Source organism: Bombina bombina, chromosome 5 (genome assembly GCF_027579735.1).
Source record: "Bombina bombina isolate aBomBom1 chromosome 5, aBomBom1.pri, whole genome shotgun sequence".
NCBI lineage: Eukaryota > Metazoa > Chordata > Amphibia > Anura > Bombinatoridae > Bombina > Bombina bombina.
The window spans coordinates 385,952,222-385,976,546 of NC_069503.1; the positions used below are offsets into that span (position 1 = coordinate 385,952,222).

The 24,325-nt window shown below is 33.8% G+C and overlaps 1 protein-coding gene across 1 annotated transcript in view; it reads left to right on the forward strand.

Moving 5' to 3' along the window:
- The window catches only part of KCNH8 (potassium voltage-gated channel subfamily H member 8), a 484,148-nt gene that overhangs the window by 391,802 nt on the left and 68,021 nt on the right, over positions 1-24,325 (forward strand). The window contains 1 exon segment of the mRNA XM_053715735.1: positions 11,993-12,031. Coding sequence (XP_053571710.1) covers positions 11,993-12,031 — 39 coding nt within the window.

Consider the following 24,325-nt stretch of genomic DNA (forward strand, 5'->3'; position numbering starts at 1 on the left):
ATTATAAAGTAAGTTTACATGCCATATTTCTTGCTCCTAACGTCAGTAGTTCTCAAGATATGGATATCACTAAACAATGTATACTGTTTTTTTCACATCTGACAGTTGAGTCATAATATATAATTACAATTTAATATAACAATAATTGTCAATAGAATAGTTAATAACATATTTTTAATGTGCCGGACAGACACCCTACCCACAACTTAGCTGATTGGTGCCCATGTATGAGAAACACAGAGAATTAATGAAAACTCACAAAGTTAATGTCAGTGAGTGTGCAATCCGAACTGTCACATACATGAGAGCACATGTCATTGCGAGTGGTCACGTTTTTCACATATTTTTAATGTGCCGGACGGACACCCCGCCGACAACTTAGCTGATTGGTGCCCATGTACGAGAAACAAAGAGAATTAACAAAATCTCATGAAGTTAATGTCAGCCAGTGTACAACCTGAATGGGCACACACGTGAGGGCACACGTCATTGCGAGAGGTCGTGTTTTTTCTGTCTCATTCTATGTATGTATTTACCACACTAAAACATTCCTGGACACATATCAATGTAACAACTATCTTTGTATCTTTGTTTTGTAGCCAATACACCCTGAATTACGTCTGCAATAAACATTGCTTATTACGTTAAGACATCAACCTGTAAATTATATTTCATAGATTTTGGACAAATAACTCATGTTTCTTTTCAAAACAATTGTACCAAATCACAAACTCCACGAGAGCGAAGCCTCGGACAACAGCTAGTACTTATATATATTTATGTGTTAATATGTGTATATACACATATTAACACATAAATATATGTGTATATCTGTGCCATTCTGTGCGAACAGCTGCCAACTTCTAACCCCTTAAAACTGCCTAGTGCAGTATTTTTTATGAAAACAAATGCCACCCTCCATTTTGGGAGCATTTGCAGCACTTTTATAAGATTCATTTTCTGAGCGCTTATTGCTACCGCAAGCGTGTGGTAGCAATAACCAGTCACTTGTAATGGCCGTTTATTTATCATGCACCCACAAACGTTTGCGGGCACGCGATAAGTTAGAGCTCCACTTGTAATCTAGCCCTTACTTTGGACATTGAGATATTTAATTTTCACCAAGCTATTTTTTATAAGGACTTCAGTTGGGAAATAGTTCTCTTCAAATAAAGTATATATTTAAATAAATGTATTTTATAAGATTGGTAAAAAAATAGAGGTAGAAATAAAACACAATGAATGAATGAAAAGTAAACTCAAATGGATAAAGTAAATTATCATCTAACAAATCTATCTGGTAGTTCAACAAGAAGAGAAAATATGCACAGCTGAGGAAACAATATGTTATGTTGATTCAAGGATTTTGCATCTCAAGGAAAAGTGCAATTTAAAAGGACAGTAAACTAAAAATTAAAGGGACCTATAACACCTTATAAAAATTGTTTAAACTAACTTGTACTTACTAATAATAACAAACTAAGCATTAATCCATATCCTTGATGCTCAGTTTACCCTAAACAGTTCAAGAAGAGTGTCTTCAATCAGACTGCTGATCCAGCGCTTGGTAATGCTATGTATGCCGCCATATTGCCACACGGGCACAGCAGTCATGTGATGTGCATGGCAGATAATGGTATAAATAAAGTTAAGAGGATTATCAGAATGCTCCCTCAATGTGGTGCTAATCAAGTGCTGTATAAACATCATATGTGCCTCATTCATATAAATAAACATTCAGTTTGTGCATTCATTGTTTTAAAATCAAAGCACTGTGTTTTTTTTTCTGTGTTAGAAGAAAGAGGAATGTTTATTTTTGCAAATAGCAAGCTACACGGGGAGGAGGAAGGAGGGGGAGAGTAAATCTTATAGAGGTGTGACAATTTATGGACCTAATGAAATAATCTATATTATAAAAAAAATAAAGTTGATTTTACAAGAATTGCATACATAAAAATCATTGTGAAGCTTGCACACCAACATGTACTGTTTGCTTAACATGTGGAGTCCTCCATGGGCTTGCTACCACAAGGGTCCAGTCACTCCCTTACTATTTTGCACGGGGGGGAGGAAGGAGGGGGAGAGGCATGCTCCGTGTGAAGAAGACAGCTGAATAACGATGTATTTACATTTTACTACAAGATTTATGCACTAAGTGTAAGTATCTTTTCAATGTCTAGTCCGTAAAATGTTTGAAGTACTGTGTTATCCAGCTGCCTTCTTCCCATGGAGCATGCCCCTCCTTCCTCCTCCCCTCTACTCCCGGTGTAGCCTGCTAATCTATGGCAATAAGTGCATAAATCTTGTAGTAGTCGAATGTAAATACAGCGTTATTCAGCTATGAGCATGCCTCTCCCCCTCCTTCCTCCTCCCTAATCCCCGTGTAGCTAGCTATTAGCAGAAATAAACATTCCTCTAGCTGTGGAGACGTATTTCTTCTAACACAGAAAAAAAACACAGTGGGCTCCATGTACTAAGAGGCGGGCGGACAGCTTCTTAACTCGCGAAGCTGTCCGCCCGCCTCCGCTACACACGGGCAGCGGATCTATTGATCCGCTTGCCCGTATGTACCATTACACACTCAGCGGAGTGTGTAATGCCCGCCCCTTCAGTCGCGCGACCAATCACGCGACTGAAGGGGCTGTCAATCACCGAGAGCGAGCGAGCTCTCGGTGATTTTGCTTCGCCACCTAAGAGGTGGCGTAGGGTGTAGGAAGCAGCGGTCTAATGACCGCTGCTTCTTACATTGCGGGAAGCAGGCTCGCATATGCGAACCTGCCCCGCAAAGGCTCCGGAGCAGCTTTCGCTGCTTCGTACATGGAGCCCAATGCTTTCATTTTATAACAATGAATGCACAAACTGAATGTTTATATATATATAAATGAGGCACATATGATGTTTATACAGCACTTGATTAGCACCACAGTGAGGGAGCATTCTGATAATCCTCTTAACTTTATTTATACCATTATCTGTCATTCACATCATGTGACTACTGCCTGTGAGCAACGTGCGTTACAACATGGCAGGATACATAGCAGCATTGAGCTCAGTATCACCATTCTGTTTGACAACACTCTTCTTGAATAAACTGGGGGTAAGATGCACAGATTGCCTAAATATCCCTTTTTTCTAGATTTGGAGTACATTTATGAATTAAAAGCAGAAGTTAGTTTGCAGAATTTGCAGCAGGTGTTTAGTGTCCCTTTAAACTTTCATGATTCATATAGAACATGCAATTTTGAACAATTTTGCAATGTATTCTATCTGACTTGCTTTGTTCCTTTGGTATCCTTTGCTCAAAAAGCCTACCTAGGAAGGCATTTCAGGGAGCTAGCTAGTGATGGGTGGCCACACACATATGCCTCTTGTCAAAGGTTCACCTTATGTGTTCAGCTAGCTCCCAGTAATGCATTGCTACTCTTTCAACGATGGATACACAGAGAATAAAGCTAATTTGATATCAGAAACAAATTGGAAATTTGTTTAAAATGTAATGATTTTCTGAGTTGTTAAAGAAAATTGGAATAAAAATAGAAGTTAAAAAAATACACTCATTTTATTAACTTGTAGAAACTGAAGTAGGAAATGGAAAAACTGAAAAATAAGTTGCAGTATAACCACTTTACATTGCAATTAATTAAATGACAGCAATGAAGTATTCCAACCTCTTCTGGCTAGGGTGTGAAGCAGATCTAGATCTGCATTTAAATAGTACCTATACAAATAATTCCCAATAAAGGGGTAGATTACAAGAAAGGTTGTGCCTGTGCTAAATTGCGCTGATATAACAAGTTGAAAATAAACGTGACCACATGAGCACAAGCTAAATTTGAGATTGTCAGGTTAGCGCGACTGAAGTCCTTGCATAAAGAGTTAGGGCTAAATAAACACAGTATAAATACATTAAATACAATGTTACACTCATATATACACTATCTGATATAAATGAGTCACATAAATATCAAAAAGGTTATAAGGGTTAAGGTAGATGATATATGACAAAGTATTTGAATGGAAAGGGCTATAATGTACATATACATATGTATAAATGTCTAAATATGTGTATATATTTATATATAACATAGTTACAAAAGACAAAAGTACAATGATGATGCAGTATTTGTAAGAGAAAACACAATTTATCAAACAAATACAAGAGGAATTGAGGGCCCTATTGCAGTAAGAACTTACAATCTGGAAGGGTAGGAGGGTGAGAAACAGGAGGTAAGGACTGCAAAGGTGAGAATGATGTTAGTACAAAGTTCCATGAGGACTATTATTAGGTAAGCGGAATTCATTTGTTACTGAGGGCTAGAATGCAAGTGGATCGCTATTTATCGCTTACGCTCCGCTAGAAGTAAGCTTTTTGTGCACATCAGGTACAAGTTGAAAGTAAAAAGTTTTCACATGAATGCTAACCAAACGTGTGCAAAAAGCCAAACATTGACTAATGCGACCGCATTAACAATTCCCCCAGAAACTTCAATAGAGTTTGAAATGTGGAGAAAAACACCCATATTCACGCGCAAACCTATCGCATTTTCTTCACATAGAAGGATATGTTCTATTTGTTCACAAATACATAATTCTATCTGATGGTATTTAGGTACAAAATATTTTTCTATACCTATATATTTACAGTTGTAATCAAAGTTATTCAACCCCCATTGCAAATCAGGTTTATTATAAAAAAAAAAGCAAATGAAATAACTCAACACAGCGAGTGATTTTCACAAACTCAACAAAAAATGCAACGTTTAATGAATTCTGCAGTCTCATAATTATTCAGCCCCTTCGTGGCAAGCATATTTAATACTTAGTAGAGCACCCTTTTGCTGTTATGACCTGCTGCAAACTAGATGCATAGCCAGACACCATCTTCTGCCAGTGTTCCTAAAAAATATAAGCCCATTCCTCATGAGCAATGGCCTCCAGTTCAGTAATATTCTTGTGTTTGTGTGCTGCAACCGCCATCTTTAAATCCCACCAGAAATTTTCTATGGGGTTCAAGTCAGGTGACTGTGATGGCCACTGTAGAATCTTCCATGACTTCTTCTAGCAACCAAGTTTTGGTGGAATTTGAGGTATGCTTGGGAAAATGTTCTTGTTGGATGGTCCATTGATGTCCAAGCTTCAGTTGCCTCACAGACTTCATTACGTTTTCTTGGATTTCCTGATACTTCAATTAATCAATATTTCCTTTCCACACAAGGCAAGTTTCCAGTGCTAGATCATGCAAAGCAGCCCCAGAGCGTCCCTGAGCCACCACTATGCTTAACTGTAGGCAGAGTGTTCTTTTCAAGGTAAGCTTCAATCTTCTTCCTCCAGACATACCGCTGATCCATTGGGCCGAAAAGTTCCAGTTTTGTTTCATTGCTCCACAGAACAAAACCATGAACTTCTGTGGCTTATTTATATGATTTTGAGCAGATTGAAGCTGACTTTTCTTGTGCTTTTGGATCAGTAGTGGTGTATATCTTGGAGTTCCGGCATGGAAACCTTCTGCGTATAGTATGCACCTTACTGTGCAAACTGAAACCTCACTGCCTGTTGCCACCAAGTCTTGCTGCAGGTCTTTTGCAGTCACTCAAGGATTTTTCTCAACCTGCCTTCTCAGAAATCTGGTTCCAGCCATTGATAGCTTCCTTTTACTGCCCCGCCCAGGTTGTGTAACCACTGTTCCTTTAACTTTGAACTTGCAAACTTTGCTTCCAATGGCGTCTCTAGGAACATTCAGTGCCTTCGCTCTCTTGTTGTATTCTGTCCCTTGTTTGTGAAGGGTGATGAGCTCTTCTCTTAACTTTTTGTACCATTCTTTTGACTTAGCCATATTTATAGCATGCAGTCAAATGTGACCCTCAACAAACACCTAGCCAGTTCAACTATTTAATGTGTTCTAGCTCTAGCACACCTGGTGCAACTAATGAAGCCCTTGATTAGTTGCATCATATGTGCTTGACACAACACCTGTTTTGCATATTTGTGCTGTTGTGAGGGATTCTATTCAAGGGGTTGAATCATTTTGAGAATTCAGAATTCATTAAAAACATTCTATGTATTTTTAAATAGATATTTATATATCTATCTGTATATACCTATACATAACATATTCATATAGATTATAGGTATTGATGTTTATTTTACAAAAAATACATTTGATATATATATATATATATATATATATATATATAAATCTATTAAAAAATAATAAGAACATTTTCTTCTACGTGAAGAATATTGGAATATAAAATATTCATTACTACCTTCTGATATCTATGTAATGTAATATTACATTCAATATTCAGTTTTTACATTAAATATAAACTTTCCATTTATCAAATTTAACATTCATATCTGAAACATAACATTCTAAAATTGAAATTCAAATGTTGATTCTCAGAGACTTCAATGCAAGACTATTAGAATTAGTATATATAGGACATAGGTCTAGTTTACAAGTCGAGCTAAAAAATATGAGCGCTATTGAGAGTAACTACACGCAAGTTAAATCAATAGCATTCCTTTTTCGCATTAGTATTACATGTAAAAAGTAAAAGCTTTGCGCGCAAGCAAAATACTCAAGCTCATTAACATCTGGAGTTTGGATAGCACAATCACGCTAACACCCTTTCTTCATAGACTTCTATAGGGCATTCTATTAAGCCTCTACTGGCTTTCACTCATACGCTAACCTGAGGGTAAGCAAGACAAACTGCTCTAATAGTGAAGGTGCATTACAAAATAGTTTAAATACCTTTGTTCTTCACCTAAATCATCTCATTTTAAAACTACAGTCATGCAAAATTTGAATTCCATGGTTTTACTTTTTAGGACATAATAACAATCATCTGGTCCTTAGTGGGTCTTAAAATTAGGTAAATACAACCTCAGTCATACAGAAAGTTATTACTTCAAGTTATTGCTTCTAAATGTGGTTCTATAAGTTATTACAAGCTATTCTTGTACTTAGTTTTTCACAAATGGCTTCTCTTTTTTGGTCTGTTATTTTTGTTAAATAAATTATAACAGTGTATTATGTCATGTGTTGTTCATCTGAGCTTGTATTTACCTAATTTTAAGACCTGCTAAGGACCAGAAGATTGTATTTATTTATGTCTGGATAGCCATATCATTCAAAGAGGGTGTACTTTCTTTTTCTCATTACTGTATATATCTGTATATTTATCTTTATCTTGTATCTCAGTCTGTTTGGTTGAAGGCATGCATTGTGTGGCTGTAGGTTATGGACCCTGGGAGGAAGAGACCTTGATGTGGTCATGGTCTATTCACTATTTAAATTTAATCTAAATTTGAACCTACATTTTCCCTATGGGCTTTGCACCCAGGCTGTGCAGATGTCTGTGAGTGATGGTGAGCTCACAAGTATGAGAGTTTTGCAGGGTCATAGGATGTGTACCAAGTCTGGTTTGTGATTGCAGTCCATTTCCATATTTTGTATATGTCTATGGAAATTACAAAGGGCCTGTGTCACCCCTATTTTCGTCTCAGTGTCTTTGGTTGAAGGCTGTATGGTTAGGGACCCAGGAAGGAAGAGACTGTGATGTGGTCCTGGGCCTATCACCATTTGCCCAAATGAAGTAACTAACTCTTTCATTTTCATTTCAATCTAGCCGTGTGCCTGAAGAGAGTGCCAGACTTTCTATGTGTTAAGAATTTTATTTTCTAATTTTCCCTATGTGCTTTGCACCAGGGTTGTCTGGTGGTTAACTGCCTAAGTTACTGAAATCTGTGCAGTTGTCTGTGAGTGCTGGTAAACACCCAGGGCTGGGATTAAGTCTTTAATCTTTATTTTTATAAATTTATTGTAGCCCTAAATCTTTACTTCAGGTCTTCAGTTGTGCTAAAGTTTTTTAGAGCTATTATGTGTTGCACGCCAGCACATTACATATTTTACGTAACATGAGCAATGTTTTGCATGGCCCCACTACCCATTGAAAGTATAGGGTGCGCTAAAGGGATATCAGCCGTGCTAAACATTTTCTAGTTTACCATGGACTTGTAATACCAGATTGCACATTAATCTTAGGCATTCCTGCGATTTTGATAGCACACCATGCACCATCAATAACGCTCCACTTGTAATCTAGGCCGTAATGTATTCCTTTCTTTTTCATATAGATTTTGAATGCCTGTTATCTTTTTCTTTTGGACCATATTTTTTATATATTTTCTTTTAATTCTAAGGGCTAGATAACTAATGGAGCACAATTTATCGCTCCCGTTCTAGTGCTAACAGCGCTCAACTTTGCAGGTATATATATATATATATATATATATATATATATATATATATATATATATATATATGTATTTAAAGTGATGGTAAATTTCAGACTTTAAAAATGTTGCCATGAAAAACATAGTAGTGTACAAACTAAGCTGCATAATTATTTGTTTTTAAAAAAGTATGTATATATATATATATATATATATAATAATAAAATATTTATAATCTTACTTGGTATCTTCTGTTCTTCTGCCCCCCTTTCCTTTTCTCTTTTGGCTGGGATATGACATAGAGAGCAGTCACACCCACTCTCTACATAGGCTTTCTAATGGCTTTCAAAGGGCTAGACTTCAAGAGTGCCATATGACACACACATTGATTGGATGTTCATTGTTATTGTCATAACAAAAACAGTTTATCCTAGTGTGCCTGCATAACATTGTAATAGAAGCATTACGATAGTCACGGATTTAACCCTTTTCACAGATAGATTTAATAAAAATATAAAGGTACAAATATACTTTTTTAATGCCAAATATTACATATATGGCATTTGATTAGCTAAAGTTTACCATTACTTTAAGAATAAAAATAACATTATCCTGTAAGTGAAGAATATTAGAATGTGAAATATGTACAGTAAATATACAGTAAAACACATAAATACACTTGTACACTTATATATACATATGTATATTGATACATATACATATTTAGACATGTATTTGTACCTATCTTTACGTTAAAACCCTTTGCATGTTTTTTTTTCTAACACTTGAGACCTCACATCTTTTTTTTTCCAATTTGTTTTATTAGATAGTGTTATTTTGAGCATAACTCTACTTTTAAATGTATTTTTGATGTTTGTTGTGCAACGTTTTATTCAAGCATAACAGTTTAAGGCAGTCTACTCCAGATTTGTTATTGTTTAAAAAGATAGATAATCCCTTTATTACCCAACTCCCTAGTTTTGCACAACCAACACAATTATATTAAAATACTTTTAACTCTGTGATTACCTTGTATCAAAGCTTCAGCAGACTGCCCCCTTATTTCAGTTCTTTTGACAGACTTGCATTTTAGACAATCAGTGTTGACTCCTAGGTAACTCCACGGGAGTGAGCACAATGTTGTATATGGCGCACATGAACTAGCACTGTCTAACTGTTAAAAAAATGTCAAAATGCCCTGGGGTAAGAGGCAGCCTTCAAAGGCTTAGAAATCAGTATATAAGCCTACATATATTTAGCTTTCAACAAAGAATGCCAAGAGAACAAAGTAAATTTGCTGATAAAAGTAAATTGAAAAATTGTTTAAAATTGCATTCCCTTTCTAAATCAGACTAAACTGTCCCTTTAACCAGAAGTTAACCTGAAGTCTCACTAACCCAACGCACATTAAATTAAATTGCGTTCAAGCAAATGCGTTTACTTTCAACTTGTAATACGTGTGCTACTTCCAACACGCCAAAACAGCCGCGATAAACCCAATATTGCTCATGAGCAACTATTAGCGCTCCACTCGTAAATCTTGCCTTTAGTTAACAGTTAAACATGTACAATAATAATCATTTTTACAAGCAATTTGTAGGTAAATTCAGTATGTTCAGCAATATTAAGTGCTGTGTGTGTATGGGTGTTAGTGCATATGTATGTTTGTGTGTGTGCATTTATATGTGTGTGAGTGCGTAGGCATATGTGTGTGTGCATGTGCATGTATATGTTTATGTGTGTCCATGTAAATGTATATCTCTCACTTGTATTCATTGTATTCGCACACAACAGCCACATTTTATATACAGTACACAATTACACAGACATATTTTCAAAGTCAAGCTGAGAAGTAAAGAATTATTGTACCAATTTCTTATGTTCAACTCTGAGAGTCCCCAAAGATAAATATATCAGGTCTATTGTAGATACATTGCTTGATTCTTTTATATCTTGTAATTTAATCTGAAATACACCTAAAAGAAAATAGTGCTTCTTCTCAATGATACAAACTTAGAACAGCAAAGCCTTGTATTCTAATTGATTCTTCTGGGGATAGCTAAATCTATTTAATGTATTGTCTTCTTATAACATCAATAAATGTCATATCAGTATAAAAAGAATTTTAAAAAGATTTGGGAATCTATTTTCTTAGGCAAAAATCACTCTCAGTCTTTTCTACCAAAGAATTATTTTCCATCTAGCAACGTTTAGGAGTCAATACATTCTTTTGTATTCTTTAAATGTCATTCTCCTAAAGATTTTTGTAAAAGTATAAGTTAAAAAAGAAAATGTTACTGTTTTTAATTCATATTAGAGTTTGGAACTCTAAACTTAATGTGAAGAATACACCAGTAAATGAACATAGTGTTCTGTTCCAAACTTTAATATACACAAAAACCTTATATAATAGCTCACATATTATTTTCAGATTGATTTAAAATAAATTCCAATAGCTAAGAAGCACCACTGATTTAAATTGAAGAAAAAAAATGGAATTCGAAAAATATAACTAAATGCACACAAAACAAATAAAAACATATAAGAAACAAGTATATTCAAGGTATTTTTAAAGGACCATTTTTTTACTGCATAATCAACAAAATCTTAACAAAATGACAATACAAACGCACTTACACTGAATTTCAAAAGTTAGTTAAATGTTACTTCCCCCTTCATTACGTGACAGCAATCAGTCAATCACAAAATACTTACATGTATATTCTGTGAATTCTTGCACATGCTCATTCAATAGAAAGTGGTGCATCAGAATGTGAAATTATGAAATTATTGTGCACATTTTGATAATGGAAGTGAATTGGAAAGTTGTTTATGATCACATGTGGTATCTGAAACACACAAGTTTAATTTTGACTTAAAGGGACACTGAAGTAAAAACTAAACTTTCATGATTCAGATAGAGCAGGCAATTTTAAACAACTTTCCAATTTACTTCCATTAACAAAATGTGCACAGTCTTTTTATATTTACACTTTTTGAGTCACCAGCTTCTACTGAGCATGTGCAAGAATTCACAGAATATATGTATATGCATTTGTAATTGGCTAAAGACAGATATGAATTAAAATTGATGTTGATTCTATATTCAAAATATATTTGAATGCAGTTCTTTTTCACTTAACCAGTAAAATTAAATCATGATGTGTACAATTAATTCTTTCACATCAGTTATATTTATTTTATAATTAACATGTTTCACACCCTTAAATGGATATTGTCCCATAAAATGTCCTTCCTTTACTCTGTTCATAATTATCTATTTTACCAACTGAGCTGTATTAAATTGTATACAAATAACTCCTTTACCTTTATTAGGTCATTGTATTTAGTTGCTTTCATCTGTTAAAACAAATGTTAATATTGCAGTATTGCCTAAAGGAAATCTATGTAAACAAGAGACAGCAGAATAAACCAACCTCAAAGTGGAAGGGAAAGAAAGAAAGCCCAGTGCATTTGAAAGGGTGATCCTGAAGCTGTTTTAAATAAATTGAACACTTATCAGCTTCTTATCCAAGTACATAGCCCCTTTATTACAATCAAATTTAATTTGTTTAGTTTAGAAAAAGAAATCTGAACTTCAATTTTAACTTTTTATTAAAACAGTCAAATTAATTTAAACTGGTCCTTATTTGCGTTACAGTATATTACCTCGAATATTCTTACTAAACGCAATAAACATAATGAATTTTATTTACACGTTAAACCTAAATGCTTTTATTATTCTTTTCAGAGAATGGCCAAACTTTCCTGCAAGTCCACTTTATCACAGGTACAGTAGCCTTTAAATGATTACTTTATGAAGTATTGTATAAGAATAAAATTACACATTACATCATATTATAATTTAAAAATAAAAATAACGCCACCTCATTTTATATTATTGTGATTAATAATAATTATTAATGTTATTTCCACTGACTGTTTACTTCTTATTGTGCTTGTTCTGATGTAATTCCTCCTCTCCATTAAAATGTTGGTTGTTTGAGAGACTTTCTGTTGAGAAAATGTTTAATTGGTTTGATGATTAACAATCATTTTTCATTTTTAGAGAAGACATATTGATGGGGCAATCAGCAGTTCTGTGACTTTGCTTATGATACAGTCTTGTTAGTGGCAAGAAAATGTCCATAATTTAATCTAAAAAATGCATTTTAGAAGGTTATGAACGTTGTGCATAGTGCATTTTGAATGTTGTCTTTTTGTCTGAAACTCCTAATGTGCTACATCTACTTGTCCAAACTGTAGTGCTAAAAACACGAATAATGAAATATTTTAAAGTGATCACATATGATATTCTTTTTTTCTTGACTAAAGTATAAATATATAATAACAGCTCAATGACGTTTAAAGGAAACTTAATGAGCAATTTAATACATATAGGCCTAGATTAAAATTAAATTAAACAGCACTCTTATTGCAAGTTGAAAGTAAAAAGTTATCGTTCAAGCTAAATCCTCAAGCGCACTAATGATCTGGAGGTTGGATAGCACGGCAACGCTAAGTCCTTTTCCTCATAGATTTTTATAGGCTGTACTACAAATCTCTGTTCAGTTTTCCCTCAAGCTCTCACCCGAAAGTGCGCTAAAGCCAAAATGCACTAAAAAGGAAGGTGTGTTTAGAAATGGTTAAAATAGCATTGTTCTTCACTCAGAATTGTTTTATATATATAAAGGGATATATGACAAGTTGTTTGACTGTGAAGGGTCCAAATGCATGTATGTATATATAGAGCACAACACATCACAGCTTGTAATACTAGTGGTTTCATTATTCATTGAAAATATATAGGGTATGCTAAAGAGATGTTAGCCATGTTAAACATTTGATAATTCTGCTTTACTATGGATTTGTAATATTAGACTGCGCAATAATCGTATTGCGGTCTCAGGATATTGATAGCTTACCCTTAGCTATTAATAGCGTTCCACTTGTAATCCGGGCCAAACTATTGACACTAATAAGTCATCCTTTATGGATCTCAACCACCAACTTTTCCTTTTACTAGGGTAGCTGCCAGGAGGCCATTGGTTTTCAAACAAATAACACTTAGCACAACATTTTCAATGTATATAATTACCATGCATAATATTAAATATACTGTATATTAAAGCAATAGCACCTTTGTATGGGAAGTGTAAATATTAGACGTGTGCAGGGCCCAAAAAATTTTCTTCATCCTGATCTTTCAGAACGAATATTTGAGGGAAATTTGTTTCTCTGAATATTCATCTGCTGCACTATTCGGTATTTGTTTTGTTTAAAACGAAATATTTGTTAAACATTTACATTTGTTTTTGTTAAATGAATGTAAACGCTCCTTTGCTATAGGTGAAAAAGTTCACCTGTAGCATTTTTGAGGCACGCTAGCCCCAATCTTACTTCTCAGAGCCCTAGAACACACTAATAGTAGGCTTAGCTTGGCGGATCCCAGGGCCTGTGTTAAAATACATTTTCCTTTAACACAGGCTCTGGGATCCACAACACTAAGCCTACTATTAGTGCAGCCCAGTGCTCTGAGAAGAAGGATCGCTAGAAGTAGAAGTAAGTATTTAACCCCTTACAGGTAATTTAAGGAAAAACAGTGAATACTGAAAAATTTTCGACAGTATTTTTTTGTTTAGTTTAAATTTCGTTGGTGCCTTTATCCGGATATTTGTTTCATGAAAACAAAATGAATATATATTTTTTCATTACAAATTTGCATTTGTATACTTGTCTGTAGAGTTGCCAGCTGTCCTCCACAAATATACTGGGCACAAGTGGCAGCTGGGGTCACACAATGGCCTATTTCTAAAGCTTTACCTTAGCCTTAACCTTAAACGTTCTGTATATATTTTTCACAGGAGCTTTTTATCCCCCTGGCTGGCAAAGGGGATATTTCTTGATGAAACACATAAGCCTAGATTACGTCCTAAGTATTAACAATTACAAGTGACACTTTGCAAGCTAAGGCTGCAGTGTGGGGATATATTCCCGGACATACTAAGGAAATACTACATGTAATTTGTTGGAAAAACATACCTTACCTAACTGTGTATAGAGACTTTTTTTGTTCTCCCAGATGGAGGGGACTAGTATACGTGCTCTTAAAGCTAAATACTAGCAATCCTAACTAATAAAAATAAAAATAAGAGTACTGGTATATCAGCTACACCAGTAGTAAGGATATAATATAGTATATAACCATATTTTCTCTGATTATAAGAAAGTCCTCTGTACATAGAGGCAGATAAAATTGGTGCTGTAAAAATTATTTGCACAGTATGCCTCAAGCTGTAATATCCTTTGTGGTATCCTTCATTCCGTTTCTTGTTTATGAATTTGGCATAAACTTTGTCTTTTGAGACCATTGAATGATTATTAGAATGAAGAAATATACCTAGCAACGTTTTTAAAAGTTGATTTATTTTTAACTATAGCAGAAAAACCTTAACATGCTGTTCAGGAAATAAGTGTATCCAATTACCTAAACCTAATTTTAGAACACATTTACTTTTGCAATCCTGTAATTTATTAGCCTGTCTAGACAATACTTCAAGGATTTCCAGTATAGTTTTTCAGTTGAAAAAATATGTTTTGCAATCTGTCATAGCAGAATATATAAAATGGTAATTAAAAAGGAATATACTAGCTATAAAAAGTATATGTGAAAAAGAAACACACAATTAAAATGTAGACCTAGTACTCAACAGAAGACCCTACTGTAAAAATTCACCCTTCCCAGAAGGTAACTAAGTAGTAGTAATAATATATATGCTAAATACAGTATTTACATACAAGCTACAGAGTATTTATACGTTGCTACACAGATAATTACCACAAAGCACTGTACAATCATGATGAGTATTAATACACTGCTTACGAACACATTATGCTGTGTAAAAATTTGGAGTGTCTATACGGTATGCCTACAGAATAAATATGTTACACTGTATAAACTTTAAATATGCTAAGTATTATACAGAGTATCTATAAACTGATAATGAGCAGAGAAAAGGATGAGATTATGCCCATATATATATATATATATAACAAGTTTTACAAAATAAAAAATGTATTAATGTTTGAAGAGTAATATAATTAAAAATATAAGAAGACATACAACATGGAAATAAAAAAAACTGTAGATTAGTAAAAAAAACTTTTAAAATAACTCTAGAAATCAAGTGAAAGAAATCAAAGGACAAAAAGCAAAATAACAACCCTTTGTGATGACTAACAGATCATTAGCAACAAAATGATAAATTGCTTCACTGAAGGTTTCTTTAAAATATTTAAACTTCATGTGAACAAAAACAGTTTTGGGTAGATCTATTTAATGTCGGGCGGACATCGATAAATGCCGACAGCATATGCTATCGGCATTCATCATTACACAAGCATCTGGTGAAATGCTTGTTCAATGCCGCCCCCTGCACATTCACTGGCAGGGTGTGGTAATCATCCCGTTCGGATCTGATCTGAGGTGGCGGATGAGTTAAGGAGCAATGGTCCTATGACCAATGCTTCTCAAGTTAAGTTTCAGATGGACCTGAAACTTTGAGGGTAGATTGCAGCATCCGCTGCTTGATAAATCTACCCCTTTAACTCAAAGTCTATGTACAGAAACAATTTTATATGGGGGTAATCTAGAATATCAGTTTAACTTATATAAAGGAACTGAGGAATTTATTGCGATTATTGAAATGCAGGTAAAGTTAGAACACTAATAGATCATTTATTTGTGAGCATTAGATTATGTAGAGCTCCTCAGGCTCAAAGCACATCAAGGGCAAATACTTACTTGTGAAGACCTCTAAACCCAAACCTCTCTTGACTTCAAATTACACCCAGTTTGTTGTGTTGTCCAATGTGGCCCAGATGACACCACACAAAAGGGGCAGATCGGGACCCAGATTGTAGGACAAGTTCATGTTGGGTCTGCCTGCCATGCTGCTTTTAAACTCTTATGTAGCATAAAGATGGTTCTGCAACCTGCATTGGTAAAAAGCTCCCCTGCATTGTGCTTGTACAGATTCTGCTCACCTCTGCACACACCTTTTTTTGGACCTGCTGCACCAACTGTAGTTCCACCTCTGTACAAATACATTATATAGAGGTGGGTTGCAAAAACTTACTAAAACACATAAATACTAAACATTAATCTTAAAAAATAAATGCAGCTCACCCTCAAAGCTGTTTATATATTTATATTATATATATATATATATATATATTTAAATATATATATATATATATATATATATATATATATATATATATAAACAAAATCCTATACCAGAGCGCCACAAAGCACAGCTCACCTAAGTGTCTCTCTCCTCTGAATGGTCTGACGATCCTCAGCGTATTCCGTTGTGACCTCTGACTGGCACAATGGAGAGTGGGTGGTGCAGGAAAAGACTTGGTACTGCCGCAGCTCCTGTATCCGAGTGTCTGCAAACACTCATAAAGCACATAAAAGAACCAAATGGAAAGGTAAAGCGTAAACAGTCCAGAAGACACCTGCTCTGATAAAATTCAAAAGTTTTAATAAATCCAGTTAAAAGTAAACATCGTAGCACCAAAAAGAAAAGAGTTAAAAGTTAAGTCAGTGTGTATGTGCATGCAGTGATCAAGTGCTGAGGCATGAAACATGTTTGCCAACTGGTGTCTCTGTACACACTGAGTTAACTTTTAACTCTTTTCTTTTTGGTGCTACGATGTTAACTTTTAACTGGATTTATTAAAACTTTTGAATTTTATCAGAGCAGGTGTCTTCTAGACTGTTTGCGCTTTACCTTTCCATTTGGTTCTTTTATATATATATATATATATATATATATATATATATATATATATATATATGAACCTGCCAGATGCTACACAGTGATTGCTTAAATAAGTGGTGTTGACTCTAAATGGCCTCAAAGAAGAAAACTATATAAACATAATGTAGAGGGTAAATCTCCTGGGCATCTACCGATTTCTATACCTCTACAATTACAAAATGACAGGTTTAAATGCTTTTAATCCATTTATTGTGCAGGCATATTATTTTCTACTACAGTGCTTATGTTTACATATACTATGCATTCAATAGTAATGTCCAGCCCTTTAGGATACAACATATAAACCCAAAACATGACAGAATAAGCCTAGCAGTTTATCATTAGGAAATAGAATTCTGAAATTATAAGAAATAAACCTCAGTGTTTAAACAGTGTTATTGGTAGTTCTCTAAATATATATAGTCTTACAGAATTTTGTTTTCCGCAAGCGATATCATCTTTTCACAAGCCTCTTTAATTGCGCTGCTATTACAAGTTAGAGCGCAATCGTGATTGCACTAGCGTGTCAGTATATAGCAGGGTTATAATACAATTTTTTTATTATTATTCTTTAAAACAAACCCCCAATCAAAATGTATATACAAAACAATTGAAATGAATAATTATTCCTAAATTCTTTAGATTAGTTAAACTTTATAAACACATTGAATTATATTTATAGAAACTAGATTATGAATCAACCATACGCATTTATGCTGTTATCATATTCTATACAAAGATCATAAAAAATATACATTTTTCAATTTACCTTATTCACAATGAATCGCATTAAAATATCACAATAAAATACCAGAATATGGACCGCTAACTTTAACAGTGCCTAGTTAAACAATATAACAAGATAATTTAACAGCCAGTTTCTATGCCAATGTATCTGAGCTGAAATAAATCTTATATAGCTACAATAAGGCAAATTCTAAAATATATATATATAGCTGCAAATATAAATTACTTAGCACTAAATATAACTTGTTGCCAGGACTATAAACATGAGCTTAAAATACAAATTGTGGCTTTTAAAATTACTAACTGCAATCTAGTTGTAGTTACCAAATACCTTTGATTTAAATATTATATATATATATATATATATATTTATTAATCACGTATACTTTACCCAAATAACCAAATCAATGTTTCAGTTTCAAGAATTTCTTGTGGGTCATCTACGGAGGGTTTACTCACAATGCCCAAAGGTACAGGCTTAAAAATTGTTAATCTTCCTTTTATAAGAAAGTGTCCCAAAATGGCAGAGAATATACTTGACACAAAGTCTGTGTATTTTTCTCTCCAAAAACGTATGCTTCTTTGAGTCTGTCTGTATCCTTTGTCTCTTGTGTGTATTGGTCTCAAAAACAAAGAATCCCTCCTCCTTTTCTTTAATCATTCCCACAAGATTTTGATAGGCCCTTACCGGTGCTTGTCTCTGATTGGCCCTCGGATCTGAACATTTCATAGGTTATTTTAGGAAACGCCTCCCTGAGTAGCCAAATGCCTTTTGGTTGTAATACCATTTTTGAACTATAGGTGGCAACATATAACCAGAAATGCAGTTTTACCATCAATGCTGCTACAGTTGAATTATCTAACCTTTAAAATGTTTATTTTATTTACTATAATTTTCAGAATTCATAAAATTATCTGGCCAACATATATGGGATCATATAGTGTCATTTTCTCAGATTATTTTAATATTAAATATGATTATACTTCTAGTAATCATATTAATAAGCAGTTTACTGTTAATTATTTTTCTTCACAGAATCATAGCATTCAACCTCCTGGCATTATATTGTATCTTAATATGAATACAGTATATTTCATATTTCTAAATAAATTTTGAATGCATGAAAAACCAGATGTAGGTCTGAAATGAAAGAAATAATGTTAAACATTTATACATCTAGTAATGCAGCTATTATTCAATACAGCAGACATGTATCCAATATAGTAAGTTTCAGATCAATACATATACATATATGTTGTTAATATAGTGTGGGTGTGGAGAATGTTAACTTATATGAATTTATACTCAATTCATTTCATATTTAATATTATATAAACAGACAATCTCTCAGACTTATCTATTTACATTTACTGTACAGCCACTTATTAAGTTCAGCAAATACCCATCCTAATATGATACTGTAGGCATTTTTTTTTAGATCCACAAATACACATTTTTATATAATACTGAAAATTACACAAGTTGTACTTTAAAATGAATTTCAAAGTTACAATGCAAAACATGTGTTTCTGCCAGTCAGTAAAGATGTGTATCTGAGTTTCTGTGCTAATTACTATATTCCTGGCTTTAGTGATGTTCAAAGATATTTAGGCCCTTTCCCTGTCCTCACTAATTGAGCCAAATGTTTTACCATTTTTACCTAGCTTGTCTTAAGCAACAAGGAAGCCAGTGGTGATCTGATAGGAACTTTAACTACACACTTTAGGTAGGAAACCTTTGAAAGCAATTCCTTTGTTCTTGAAATCGGTGATTCAGAACGAGAGGGGGATGGTTTTACAAACAGTTTCACAAATAAAATGAGTTATTGGTCTTATAATATATCTATGTGTAGTTACATATACATACATATATATATTATTTAATAACACTCACAGATATCCTGACAAGCACAATCGCCATTTACACTTCAATCCTTAAAGCAAGCTCAAAGCTGTGGTTAACTGTTTTCAGAAACAAAAAAGTTGCACAAAACACTTCAAATATACATTACAAAGTACAGTTACACTCATATTAACATTATCTAATTAATTATTTTAAAAAAATATGGCACAATAACATTATAAGGGCTCAAAGATATGAGAGCTCGGGTGTTAGAAAAAAAAGCATCCAAAGTACTTTAGCTTAGAGATACTATACATACACATAAATTGATAAATATGTATTTGTATGTATGTATATATAAATATATATATATATATATATGTGTGTGTGTGTGTGTGTGTGTGTGTGTCTTAACATATGTATTTATGTATTTACATGTGTATATATGTATCGGCAGACATTTATACACATATAAACACATAAATATATATGTACACACATATAGACATATATATAAGTGCATACCCTTTACTATTAAGTAGATGAAAACATGATAAAACATATTTATGAAATATTCATATTTAATAAGGATTTAACTATGTATTTACTGTAAATATTTCACATTTGCTAATGCGAATATGCTATGTTGTTTGCGCGATGGGTGTTAGTTTTTTTTTAACAATTTTGTTTACTGCTTGCACAAAATAAGTTTTTTTGGACGTTGTAATACGAACACAACTCAACTAGTGTATAAAATCTTAACTCTAGCAAAATTTTTGTGAACACGAGAAAAAAAATATGGCACCACTTTTAATCTAGCCCTAAATCTATAATTATATCTATTGATGAATGGTACTAGTTGTGAAATACATAGAGTTTGAAAAATTTTAAAGAAAAAACAACTATTTTACTTATTAATTAATGTTATTGCAATATTGATTGTAAGAACCGCATCTTACCATTTGCACTGCCTATTTATTTAATTTAGTTTTTGTATTATAATGGATGTTTTATATTCTTGCTATACTATATACTCATTTGTGAGGGTTAGTGAAGTCTCGACCTCTGGCGCCTTAGGGTGGTGGGTATTCCAGAGAACTCTTTTCTATGTGTCATAGGAAGCATTTCAGTACAAGTGAGTGCATCTGAGCTTTTGCAAAGCCCAGCTGGTTGTAACGATATTGAGCATTGCTGTTTTCTATTTATAAAAATGTAAAGCTTTTATTTATCAAATTTAATACGTTAATACATGCTGGATCAGTGTTCATGTAATCAGTGGTTGGATATGAGTGATAAAAGCAGATGTGATTTTCAGTATTAATCTCTGTATCAGGATCATAATCACTCTCAGAACAACTGCCAGTGTTCTTCACACATTTGAATGAGGTGATTGATCAAAATATCCATATGCAGCAACTCACTAGCAAAGAGTTATTTTTGCTCACCTTTATATTATTTAGTTTTCTTAGGGGTGTGTATCTTATTTTTATTAATATAAACATATCTTTCCTTCAAAACTTGTGCCAAACAGAGAAGCCTGTGGATGAAAAGGAGGTGGGGGTTTTGACTTTGCCCAAGACTGGAAGGAAGTGATGGGAGCTTGGAGGTCAAGTCCAACTTGGGATAGCTCAAAGCAATTGAATTCCACCTCCTACCTATATTTATTCTGTATGAGATGGGGAACATTTTATGATATTCATGATATGATGACTTTTAACGGATTTTTATGCACAGGCATATTGTTGCACTTTTCTACTAATGAGTTGTAAAGTTTGTTTGCATCTGGGCATAGTATGGTATAATTGATCCAAAGGAAGTATGTTTATGCCAATAAGAAATAGTTCACAGTTTGATGGAGTGGTACATTCTGTGTCAGTATTTAATCATATACCAAATGATCTATTGTTTTTTTTCTTTTTTTTTAATGCACTAAATGTAGTTGTTTCCCGATGTGAATGCTAGTGTCAAAATACTAGACTGAGCCAGTAATATAAAGACAGAGAGATACATTGAAATTCAAAATAATGAAAGACACATTTGCATGGCCCTTTTCACTTATCAAATTCAACAGCTAAAAGGATTTAATAAACCCTAGACAAAACATTTTCAAATTATTGCTGATTAATCCCAAAATGTTTTTAAATATAACCCTGGTTTTGCACATGGGCAAAACACACTGAAATTAACTGTCGCTATCTTTGATGTCATGAGGATGCAAAATATACAAATACTTCCTGTTTGATAAATTACTGTTAAAGAGTCAGTAAATTCAGACATTGTAAAAGCTAACGCTAACCTCCTCTATATCCTTACATTAGAACCGCATTGTAAAATTTAAAAAAATATTAATTCTAACATGTTTTATGAAATAATAATTATTGCGGCCTAACCGTTAATCAACGTCCGTTCTCCAACCCACCATGGCATCTCAAGTGTGTGCAGTATAGACCGACTCTGTACTTCCTACATGCAAATGATGTGACGCCCAGTTTTCCTCCATCTGAATCTCGCTAACGTTTTTTATTTTTAGATAATGCTACTGCGCATGCATCTTGGTCGTATATCTACATCGGTAGATCGTACATATTATAATTAGATTGATGCATCTTATGTAGCATCCAGTGCGCAATAAATACATTTGGAGCGTACTCTATTATATACAATCTTGGAAGCATTGATTGCTCGCCGTGAACATAGGATTTTGAGCATGGGCATAACTAGGAATAGAGGAAACCATAAGCAGATGATGTCATCGTGCGCACGTTCACATAGCTGTTACATAGCGCAACAGATATCACCACTATAGGTTGATTGGTAATTCTTCAAATATAGGAAAAAAACGTGGCGGTCATGGAGGCGGACAGTGAATACACAAGGGGTAAAAGTTTGACGAGAAAATATATAGGATAAAAACTTTTCTTTTAAAATTTGATTAATTAAACTTATGTTAAATACTTGTTGCACATGTAATTTTGACGTTACAATTTCAGAGTATACTGTCCCTTTAAAAGAATTAATAATAATCACATGTAAACTAATACAAATTAGCCAATTTAGGGCCAGATTTCAATTGGAGTGCTAAATATTGCTTTCGTTAAAGCGATATTTGCACTCCACTGAGTAATACCAGTGCACGCTAATGTGTGGTGGTATTACAAGTGGACAACAATGCAAATGCGAGCTCTCATGCCATGAGACACGGCATGAGAACCTTGAGCAGTAAATGGGGTAAGTAGCACAGGGGTGGCAGCAAATTGTAAAGATATATGTATATGATTAAAAGCATATATATTTACATGTTAAAATGTGTAAATACACAAATATATATGTATATAAACATATACATATTTATTTACTGGGAACACACAGTTCCCATAGAACGCAATGTAAAGGCACTTTTCAGAACCATTTTTTTTCCAACACCCCACACCGCCAACCTTAGCCCAAAAATATTGGCTAGTTCAGTTATTTTATTAAAACATAAAAATGCTACAATTTTTATTTTTTAATAAAATAAAAGACCACTTTATTTTGGAGGCATTTGGGGCACATTTATAAAATGAATTGTAAATTAACTTGTAATGGCTGATTATTTATTGCAAATTTGCCCATTTGCGGGCACGCAATAAATTAGCATGCCGCTTGTAATCTAGCCCTTAATAACCCACCAAACAATTGTGCTGACAATTCGTACCTCTGTTTAAATGCCTTAAAAAACAAACATATAGCTCCATAATTTTGAAGCATAACAGGTTAATTACACATATTGTCTATTAGTCTCACTGCTCACTTTAAACCCCTTGGATGCACATGATGCCCCATGGTCGTTATGCACATCTATTCCCCATGCGAGTATGACAACTATTTGTCACTCTCTTTGGGATCCCTCTTCCCATCTGGATCCTGGGAACCCCCAGTTACTTCAGATATTGAAAGAGACTGCAGTCTACTTCCTCATCACTGCCTCCTTCTTGCCGGTCCTATAAGATCACCACAGGTGCAAGTGGTTATGTCACAAGGGGTGGGAATTATCTGATAATGCAGGAAGTAATGTACACTGAGCCAGGGTCTGGGGTTTGGGCTTTGCAAGCTGGTATATCAGCTCCCAGGTCACTTAGAGGGACATTTCAAATGATAGGTTTCTTCCCCCTGTAAACTGCAGGTGATTACTGGAGTCCCTATCCCTGAGCACCCTTGATTCAAAATGGTGGTTATAGCTATAAAGTGGTCGTCAAAATAATAATGATAGCCTAGTAGTAACCACTGGCCTCATTTTGTTGTGTTGTTGTTGTTAGGAACCATTGATCTATGTTTATCTGAACTAATAAAATCAAAATAAATGGAAGAACTGGGAAAATGTAAAAATCTGATATTTTACGAAATTCTATGATTTTTGGTAAAACTATATTATGTTGTTTGTTTGTTTTTTATTGAGGCTTATTAGTAAAATTACAGTACATATAGAATAAAATCGAATAACAAGATCAACAACAGGATATTGATGTACAGAGTCTAAAAAGGTAAAGGTAAAGATAAAATGACCGGTCTTGCATGGTATATTATTTTATTATAAATAGAGTCCATTCAGATGACTGTCTGCCAGGCATAATCCCTGATCTAACGCTCAAGGATTTTATGTTTACTTTTCAACACATTCAAATATGAT